The following is an 11,259-nucleotide window of genomic DNA, read 5'->3' on the forward strand; positions in this document are numbered from 1 at the left end:
TATATATATGTGTGTGTGTTTTATTACTATATACTTGTATTAAAACAAAAATAATAATACTCCAGTGTAAAATTCCCAGAATGACTGATGGAAATAAAATTTACTTTTTGAAAATATTTTCAGTCATTTGTCATTTATGTTTCTTTAGTAAAGAAAGCAAGAAAAAAAAAACTGCCTGTGGCATTGAAAAAATCCTAGATTTTATTTTTAAGCCGTGTCGCCCACAGCTTAAAGTCTTCACATTTTTCACATTTTGTCCCAATAAAGCCACAAACGTCCATGTTTATTTATTGTGTCTGGCAGGGAGAAAGTTGTAGAAAGGATCTCTTAGTTGTACCTTAAACTTTTATCTTAAAACTAAAACTAATCACCTTGAACTCACCCTCCCCAGGGCGAAACATGGTGGTGGCAGCATCATGCTTATGATTACATTTTTTTAACTGTACATATTTGAATGTATTTATAATAAAAGATCATTGGTATTAAACACAATATTTGAATGGAAATCATTGAAACTGAATCTCTAAAGCTGGTATTGCATCACAATCGTTTCATATCAGTCGATTTTCATAAATCTGGATTCGTTTTTGTTTTAAATATTTAAAATACTGATGAAAAGACAATAATCTAACCTTTACTGTTTTAGCAGCAATTTTCACTCTACAAAGTTTTTTTTTTTAATTTTTAAGCAGTTATGAGGCACTGTAGCGAAACATGAAAACGCTGCTGTGCAAGTTACTCAACATGTTGTTGCTAGGTAACCAAAGAATGAGTGAGTTGCTAGGTAACCAAAGAATGAGTGAGTTGCTAGGTAACCAAAGAATGAGTGAGTTAGTTGATTCCACCAACTTGGCTGTTTGGTTCTAGAAGGGAGTTCAGTGAATATATATTGAATATTCTATCAGATTTATTATGTATTAATATTGATCACATGTCTATCACGGTATATGTTGTTATTGATTTATTGTCCAGCCCTGCATCTCTCGCAGGTGGTGGCATAAAATGTTCAAAAAACGCAACATTTGCTTCTGCATCAGCTCAACAGCCACAAACAAACCCCAGTGCATGGCTTTTCCACTTGCTTGTATTCCTTTTTCACTTCCGGGACATAGAAGGTTCTCAAAACCAAAATAAATCCAGATTTATCCATAGAAACATCAGTTCACTGCAAAAAAAGAAAAAGATCTTACCAAATATTTTTGACCCAGTTTCTTGTGGAAATATCTTATGCACTTGAATTAAGAGAAACTAAGTTGTCAGCAAGATATTGGAGTTTGTGTTAAGTCGATAATTCTTTAATATTGATGAAAAAGTACAAGGCTCATTGGCAGATTATTTAACTTTTAACAATTTAAAAATATCTTGTTATAAGTGGAAATGATGCAAAATTAAAACAAACTCATAACTTTCTGAAACTTACTTTTAATCTGGTTTTGCCTTAATTCAAGTGTGCTACAATATTTTCTCTAGAAATTAGACCAAAAATGCTTGGTAAAATTTTGTCATTTTGCATCATTTCTTAGTTTCACAACAGTTCATGCTAATGCAATGTTAGCTTGTTGCTTTTGTCTTTGCATACTAATATTTCTGTGGACTCCCACTGCTTGATTATTTACAGTTTTTTATCAGCTCATATCCAAATTGATGAGCTGCTTTTCATGCTCAAGTGTGACATTTGCTTGTCTTTACTGACACCAAATTTTAAATATATCCATATTCATCTTATAAATACGACAGCGATGCTAGCAGGACTGAATCCGCTTTAAGGTTTTGAAGCATTTCAGAAAACTTCCCAGCTTTTCTGTAAATGAGGTTTATTTTTAGAAATAATTTAATGTAACATGGAGGTATTTCTGTTGCAGATTTATGTTTGTTTGTGAAAGTGTATGTGTGGGTGGTAATGGTAGCGAAAGGCTCTAAATTGATTGTTTCCAGAGTGACCCAGGGAATTGATTCACTATGGCCCTGCTGCAGTAACTCAGAATGATTTGCACAGCCGTGTTCAGGGAAAATGACAAGTAAAACCAGCCTGTGCACAATGTGTTAACTCAGCTAGCAGCTCTGAACTTTCAGTCTTTGTGTTTCGGATAAACTGCATCAAGGCGACGCGCACAGTGCTCTGCAAAGGTGTTCACACCCCTTGAACCTCACACCCATGTTGTTGCAATGAAACCACAGCGCTGTTTGCATTTGTTTTCCAACAGTAATTCATGGTTATTTGAGACTTTTGGGGCATCTCCGCCAGATTTGCACATCTAGAGAATAAAAAATGGCATTTTTGTTCTTTTTGAAGCAGCCAAAGCTCAACTGTAGCATCTGGGAACTTTAGTTTTCAAGTCTTGCCACAGATTCTTAGTTGGACATTAACAAAATAAATCTGCTTTTAAACCATCCCTCAACTGCCCAACAAACTGTGTTTTAGTTAAAAAATGTTTAAAGTTGACAGGAAATTTCAAAATATGCCTTGCTAATTATTTGTCATTGGAAGACATTATTAACAATACCTAAACACCAACTATAAAGTCTAAAAAAATACAATTAAAATAAGTGCAGTTGTTTTAAATTCAGACCTTAAAATGTCTTAAAGGGATAATATTGTGTTAAATAGACTTTTTTTAGCTTTAGATCATGTTATACTTTTATTCCCTCATCAGAAACAAACCTGGAGTGTAGATTTGATTTGTTTATTCATGTTTGAGAAATCATTTATTCTCCATGGCAACCATGTGGAGAATGCCTGGGTGGACGTAGCCCCACCTTCAACGGCAAAGCTCCTCCTCAGTGCTGCAGTTTCCGATCTGAAGAGCTTCTGCCTCGTAGAGCAGCTCCTTTAGACTAGCTAGCAGCAATTAGCAAACACCTGGCTGAACTATGCGTCTGCTGAGGTCATTATTCTCACTTCTCAATGAAATGCTGATAAAATCTTGGTTAAAGGGTTAATAAATTATCTATGTTATAATGACTGTCTGAAAGTAGTGTTTGTGTTCTTGCAGTGTAAATAAGCAAATGTATTTTCAAAATGTCAAATTGTGCAATCATCAGTTAATCAGTGAAGTTTATTTGTAAAGGAGATTACAAAGCGGGGCAGTTCAAAGTACTTTACTTCATAAAAACACACAAATATAAAGTCAGAAAAGACGCCAAGTCAACAAGTGAGAAAACCAGTAACAAGCATGACCATTATCTGGTTAATGGGGATGCAGCCCATATTGGGGTCGTTTATTAAAACAAACCTGCTCTACATGTTCATCTCCTCTCGTCTTCCAGCTGCAGAGACTCAAACGCTCGCTTTCCTTCAAGACGAAGAGCATCCGCAGCAAGAGCGCCGACAACTTCTTCCGGACCAGCAGCGAGAACAAGACGGAGCTGCTCTCGGATGTGAGCAGCAGCACGGGCCATCTCTGCAACATCGGGATGGCCCCGCCGCACACCACCAGCCTGCCCATCCCTCCGGTGCCGCCCGCCATCCCCTGCGCCCCGCCGCCAACGTCGCGCTCGCAGGCGCGCAACCCGCTGCAGGTGGACTCGGCCGGACACTGCTTCATGGAGCACATCTTCAAGAAGCCCACGTTCTGTGACGTCTGCAACCACATGATAGTAGGTATGGTTGGAACGCCGCCCTCTGCTGACGTGATCCATGTTTCAGAGAGCTGAGGGCAGGGAATGAAGTCTTAAGGGAAAATTATTATGCTTCCTTAAACAGGTTGGCATAGGTTAATGGGCAACAACAAAACATGTTCATTAAACGTTTTGGACAAAGTTATGATTTTAGTCTTCTGCCTTTAACTGACAGCCATGTTGTTATGGAGTTGCTATGACAACAATAAACAAGCCACAAGCTTAGAGAGACCACTCGCCTTGTTCCTAGCTTATAAACAATTTAAGTACATTTCAACTATTACTCGATTACAATTTTTGAGTACTCTACCCACCTCTGTGCAGTACTAAGATAAATATCAGTGATATTTAGTGTAGTACTTATTGCTGACCTAGCAAAATTAATCAATTAATTGCATGATAATTAAAACTACCTCAATGATTTCTATTTGTATGATTTATCGTTTTTCTTTCTTTCTACTAAACCTGGATGACAAACTAGCCCTTTTTTGGAAGGACAATTTTATTTAAGGAGACTTTATTTATGATGGATGTATAAAATGTCTTCCAGTTCTAGAGTTAAATGTTCATTATAATTAAAATTTTATTGATCTTTGAGAATGTGTTCTTACATTATTATGCGATTATTACCATTATATTGCTTGAAAATGGTCTCAAAACAATAATAATGTCTATCACAATAACTTATGGTACAATTTATTATCAAGCAAAATTTGTTATTGTGACAGACCTACGCACGTGAAAATAGCTGCAAGAAGATGCACAATTAACCGTACATCTTTGAAAAACAGAAGTGGAGCCTTCTGCAAAACCAACAAGAATGCAGCAAGTGGTTTCCAGATGTTAAGTCAACAACAAAACACTAGTTTTTCCAGCAGCCATTATGCAGTGATAAAACCAGCTGACCAAACGTTCTGGAACTCTGCTTGGGTTGCTAGGTAACGGGCGGAATGCAATTTGGGTTGCTAGGTAACGGTGCCTGCGGATTTGTGACGTTACACTCCTGAGGTTTTTTAAACAGCTCATTTTCCAGACACCAGAAACCATTAACTTATTGCCTAAAAACAGCTGAGTGTTTTTTTTCTCAGCTTTATATTTCTAACAGAAGAGATTTGATAAATAGATGAGAAAACTTTAGCTCAATCTGACACAGATTATTATTATTATTATTATTATTATTATTATTATTATTATGAGCAAAGTCCGTCTGTGTTCACTGAGTCCAGTCCCTCCATCTGTCCGTTCCTCAGCAGACAGTCCAAGTTCTCTGGCAGCAGATATCCTGAAGTCCATGAATATTGATAGGCCTTATGTCAGGAACACATGACTGCATAATACAAGCACCGAAAAGGTAAAAAGACATGTAAATGTGGCCCTTTAATCAACATGTAAACCACTCTGAAAAGCGCCTTCAATGAGCCTTTAAATAGGAAGTTTTCAATGTTTTATATTTCATTTGTGGAATTAATTATCATATTTGTTTGTGCTCCAAATTTTAAATATATCTATTTTTATTTTTTTTATTTCCTTTATTTAACCAGGTAGATCCAGGTGAGAGCCAGATCTCATTTTCTGGGCAGAAGTCTGCAGTACACAGCCACCTGGTTACAAAATAAAACTAATTAATACATATGCACAAATGTAAAACGGTAGAAAATAATTCAAAAACAGTGACACTGTTTAATAGCATCTCATTGTCTATTGCCTACAAATGCTGTGGTAACAATATTAAAGGGCACATATAATCATTTTTACTTGCTGATAAACTGACCTTAGGTTTGAATTGTTCCGTCTCTTAAACAAAATATTGATAGCATTAGCGATTATTTTAGAAATCGATTAATCGACTACAAATTGGCACATTTTACTCATTTTTCACTTAACCACTTTAGCCTTTTTATGCAATATTTAAAATACATTAAAAGATGCAAAAAATATATAATTTTTTTTCGTAAATAAGAAACTAAACATTTTAGGGCTTAAAATACAGAAATAAAATAAATTTCCTATAGTGAACTTGAACCAGGTGAAACAAAAACGGCCACTTGAGGAGTTTTTGGTAAAACATATATAGAGAGAAAGACGTTTTTATCTGAAATGCAACATATATATGTTTATTTTGTACAGCTTTAGCTTAATCACTGCTCTGAATAGGTTCTGCTTTGGTCTATATGATCCAATTAACTAATAAATTCTAAATTAGTTGATGTGTAAAATACACTTTTATTTACAATTTTATTTAAAACAACACTTAGTTGTTTTAAAGTGTACAGCACTTTGGCCAAAGGGCTGTACACTGAAACAAATAAAACAGACAATTAGTAATTGATTAATGATAATTAATTGAGATAATGTGATTAATTGTGATTAGTTGATTTCTCGTTTCAGCCCTAAAGATTGCCGTTTCTTAACGATCGTCTTCACTTGTGCACTTCCTGTTCAAAATGCTGTATGAAAAGCATTAACACATTTTATTGCTCATATTTAAAGTTTTAAATGCTCAGAGTAGAGAAAGTTATCCTCAAAGAAAGGAACATTTCTGGTGTTTATTCTCTCAGGTCAGCATCAAAGTTTCCTAACGAGAAAATATTTGACTTCCTGTTCCTGAGTTTCCTCAGAGACAGACTAACAGCTTCATTCCTAAAAGGTTTCCTTTATTAAAGATCCACTGACCTGGGGTGTGAAACATGAGGTGCTCGTTAACGGACATAATTACTTGATCTAATTTTAAGGGAAAAAATGCTGCAGGTTTTGTGCATAGCTTCCGCTGCTGCTGGTGTTGTTGTGGTGATCTGTGAAGCTCCATCTCACGCTAAAATATGTGCAAACCCATGGAGATTTTTACTGTGGATGTCGACTAAAACCAAAAAGCAGGTGAAGCTGAAGTTATAGTGCTTGAGTTCTTCCTAAAACATTCATGCAGACAAAGACTTTTTTTTTTCTTAAATGCAAAATGTATTTATATTTTTGTACAGTTTTGGCTTAATTACCTGAGAGAGTATGTTCTTCTTTCAGCAAACGACCTTTTTCAAAGTCTTTACTCTCCACTTAACGATTGCTTGATTCCTAAATTAGTTGACGATTCTGTGAATAATTGATTAATCATAATTAATCCGATTAATCGCTTCAGCTTTAAACATTTTAGCAATCTACTGAACCTTTACAAAGTTTTAACATGGATTTCACAAAAAAGTAAGCAAATAAACTTAAGTTATTTTGCTTTTTTTGTCTATTTTTAAAAAAATTGTTTACTATTTATGACACAGAAGTTCAAGTCCTGTAATCCTGGCAAACAGTTCTGCAGAACTAGTGACTAGCTGTGTTTCCAGTGACCATATAATTGTGCAATTTGACATTTTGAAAGTTAATTTTCTTAATGGAAACGCACCAAATAAAAGAAAAGAAACTGTTTCTTTTTACTTAAAACATTTGGCGCTAGGAAGAAATGGTCGCAAAATTGCAATAGAAAAGCTTTTTCACATCACGAGTCACATGACCAACAACCAGATATTACTACTGGTGGAGATGACAAAGAAGACAATAGGAAGTAGTTTTAGGATGATGGAGCTGCATGTTTTTTAATGACTTATCGCAAAAACAAACATATTCAGGTGTGATTTTAATTGTGTTTCTTATTTAATGGAAACGGTGAAAATGTGTTTTTTTGACATTAGAAGAATATTAAAGTTTTGCACACATTTGCAATGGAAAAGCAGCGAATGTTACATTGTTAAATATTAGAATAGATCGTCCTCTCCACTCTCCCAGTGCTCACCACTGCAGATCAATTATTGTTTTGCATAACTACATTTTCGCACACAGACATAAACACTGAAGGCATCTAAAAAAATCTTTTCTAGGTTCTCTGGCTTTAAGTGGCTTTCTTGTTTATTTCTAAACCATTTTCCCTCCATTTTGTTTGCATCAGGAACAACAGCCAAGCACGTGGTGTTCCTGGCAGGAAACACGGCGAAGCATGGCCTGCGCTGTAAAGCCTGCAAGATGAGCCTGCACCACAAATGTGAGAACGGAGTCGGCCAGCAGCGTTGCATGGGGAAACTGGTGAGACGCAGACCGCATGGCGCATGCATGCACTTTTACCAGTTTGGGAGTCTGAGCCCCGGGAAGTCAGTCAACACAGTGTCACAGCAACAGCAACCAAAACAGACACATTGAAATATGAAAAGTGGCTGTTTCCCACCAGAATGTGCTTATTCAGAAATCACACTTTATGTGTCAGTGTGCCAGCGCATCTGTGACCACCGTCGTCATCCTCCTCATCATCGTTATATCATCCGTGTTAGATAAGAGCAGCGCAGCTCCCCGTCCAAAACCACTGATCTTCATCATGTCCATCCCGCATCAGCGCAAACCGTAAATAAAGACAAACGCGGCTTCTTATCAAAGATCATGAGGCAGTTTAATGTGCATGACTTAACAGGAAGTCAGATGGTTTGGATTCCTCAAATAATGAAGTTTGTCCCCAGGTTGGATTAAAATGTAGATGGAAAACATTCAGCTAAATAAAAAGTATTCACACCCTCTAAAGCTGCAACTTTTACAAAAATATGTTTTTTCCATATCCACTATAATATGACACAGATCATCTGTGAAAAGATTGACTTTCTCCACCTTTTTCCATCGCTATTATCACCGATCCAAGTCAAAAACAGCCAAGCAGAGCCAGGAGGAGGGTCTTAGCGCTGTCAATCATGCTCATGTACGGCTGGTGTATGTGTTAATGGCAAAGAAACAACTTACTGTTACGGGAAAACTGTTTACCCGTCATCATTAGAGGCTATGCTGACTAGCCTTAGCAAGGAAGAGAGAGGATGATTGACAGCACTAAGACCCGCCTCCTGGCTCTGATTGGTTGTTCATAGTTGGCACTGGGAAAAGGCAGAGTAACAATTTTTTTCCCAGATTATTGGTCTCATACCATGCTTTTATTTTCATAGATTACCTGTCTTATACTGTCACGACATGATGACATGATGATAATTTGAACAAATATGCAAAAAAAAAGACTTTTAAAATTTTGTTTATAAAAGTTGGATATTTTTATAAAAGTTCTAGATCCTTTATTGACCCCAAAGAAACATTAAATAACATTTCGTAGATAATAATAAAGAACCACAAACTTCAGTGTCGTCATTGCTTTCTAACACAATAAAAGTTCTTTGGTGGCAGGAAGGAGGTGGTTTGTTTCTGAAGCGACTTGATTGTGTGAAAAATGTATGTTGCTTATTTACAGCAAAAGTATAAAATAACAACTGAAATGAAAAATCTCCCGAATGTTGAGTTTCGTTCAACTGGCACTGCGCCGTTACCTAGCAACCCCAGCTAAGACCCAACCCGTTACCGAGCAACACCAGGATGGTTCCAGCAGGTTTGGTCAGTTGGGGGCGTGGCCAGTGCTGTGTTAAATGATTAGCTCTCAGCTTGGTGCAGAAGCGGTCTGATTGAGGAGAAACTTATCTGGATTTAAAGTGACAGAGGCCCTAAAACGGCGCAATCTGAAAGGAGATCAATGGGCAGAATGAAAATCTCATTATTTAAAAAATGTAATGAACATGTTTTGTTGTTGCCCACTGATCTATCCTCACCTGTCCAAGGAAACAACAGGTCGCCTTTAAGGCTGCTGTTGCACCTGAGATTCATCTCTGTGGAATCATAAATTTCTATTCTTATTGATTCGTGAATTTTAATGTAACTTTTCACATTTTTACCTATAAAAGAATTCACATTCTCTTCTAACTCCATAACTATGCAGTCTTTCGTGTCTCGTAAAATCCCAGTAAACATATTAAAGTTTGTGGCTCAAACTTGACAAAACGTGAAAAACTTCAAGCAGCGTAAATACTTACAAGGCAAAACTTAATTTCTGCTTTTGTTAATTGATTTATTAACAACATACTGTTTTCAGTGACGCTTCGTTTATGTCTTCATGATGCAAACGATTGATAATTGTGCTAAATTTCGCTCCATTATTTCTGTAAATGTGTAGATTCTCCTCAGTAAATCAGCGTTTTAATGCCCTCTGATTCTAAACGTCATGGTAGCAGTGAGTGTGTAACCTTAAAACACTTTGCTTAGGAATCTTACTCCCAGGAAAGTCTTTGTCACTGTTTTTGTAGACCATGAAGTGATTCAACTTGTAGGCCATTTACTTAAGAGTTAAAAACAAAGATCTGGAAAAAATGTGTCACAACTTTTATCTCTTTGGATCGTTTATAACGTGAATGAAAATAAGATCTTCTGGCTAAGGGATGCATCTGTCAGGGTGGTCCTGGTGTTTTCATAAAGACGGAGAAGCATTTTTCATTGTCATCCTGCACACTGCACCTCAGCCTCTGCAGGCCTTTAAAGTCATACAATTTATGATTACCTCCCCCTCTTTAAAGCTCCTCTGTTGTCTCCATTATGCAACAATAACTGGAACCAGTTAGGAACATTTGGAGTATGCTGAGTTGGTGTCAAACAAGATAAAAGGGAATAAATGTCATATGGAAACGATGTAGCCTTAAAATCAACAACACAGCCTTTGCTTTCTCCTTTTTCCCCCCTGCTATGTTTTTCCCTGGGATGAGGCTCGTAGATATGACCAGCTCTCAGGAGTGGAAAATCAGGTTGAAAGGTCAAGCATATAAAGGGAAGTTTCCCCAGAGGAGTGCAGCTCTAAATTCAGCAAACTCTAAACTTGGATGCGTTTGCTGCCATGCTTGTTTCTCTTGGCTAACTGAATGCAGCCAGTAGAAAAGTAAGTGACTTCATGCTCCAAAGCTGCATTAAAGCTGAAACTTATTTTTGCCAATAAGCTCTGCAAACCCCCGAAAAAACAAAAACTGACAGCTTTGGAGAGCAGGGTGTAGTTTTCAAAACTCAACAACTGCAGGATGATAAATTGTCCCAGAAATGATTGCGATAAATGATAATAATGTCATTTTGAGACTCTTTCCAACTTAAGAGTTGAAAAGACAAAGATAAAAATGAATTTCCAAAAGAACATTTAACACTAGAAATGGAAAACATTTCAAATATCCCACATACATAAACAACGAACCAAAACTAAATTATCTAAAATGGATTTTAAAATCTCTGTAAGCAAAATTGCATTTGAAAATATATTAATCATTCAGCTTAGACAGGGAACACACTCATAAGGGCTAGGTAGGATTTTTGCTGCAATTTTCAACTGTATTAAAATGGGATTCAATTTAACGTTTCTTGTCCAAATAGAAATAGTCAATTCTGTCTAAATTTAAATCATGTAATTAATTGATTTTTTGCTTATTGCAACAGGTATCAGGTATCAATGTGTGAAGTAATGAAAACCCAAAGAAAAGCCTCCATCTTCAACCTGAATTCATAAAATGAAAAATATTCATCTAAAGATGACAAAGATAAAGCAACATTAGCATGCAGACCTAGCAGACTGGCACCCTATCCTGAAATTTAAAAGCTCTCTGTGGTGAATTACCTGCAGAAATGTGGCAACTATATATACACTGCTCAAAAAAATAAAGGGAACACTCAAATAACACATCCTAGATCTGAATGAATGAAATATTCTCATTGAATACTTTATTCTGTACAAAGTTGAATGTGCTGACAACAAAATCACACAAAAATCATCAATGG

At 36.4% G+C, this 11,259-nt stretch overlaps 1 protein-coding gene across 2 annotated transcripts in view; it reads left to right on the forward strand.

Annotated features, from left to right (window-relative positions):
* Positions 1 to 11,259, forward strand: part of stac (SH3 and cysteine rich domain) — a 34,658-nt gene that overhangs the window by 3,009 nt on the left and 20,390 nt on the right. For both annotated transcript variants that reach the window (XM_016661844.1, XM_007574143.2), the window contains 2 exons: positions 3,268 to 3,601; positions 7,547 to 7,680. In XM_016661844.1, the coding sequence (XP_016517330.1) occupies positions 3,268 to 3,601; positions 7,547 to 7,680 (468 nt within the window). The remainder of the gene's footprint in view (positions 1 to 3,267; positions 3,602 to 7,546; positions 7,681 to 11,259) is intronic.

The sequence above is a fragment of the Poecilia formosa genome, unplaced genomic scaffold (assembly GCF_000485575.1).
Source record: "Poecilia formosa unplaced genomic scaffold, Poecilia_formosa-5.1.2 Scaffold345, whole genome shotgun sequence".
Taxonomy (NCBI): Eukaryota; Metazoa; Chordata; class Actinopteri; order Cyprinodontiformes; family Poeciliidae; genus Poecilia; species Poecilia formosa.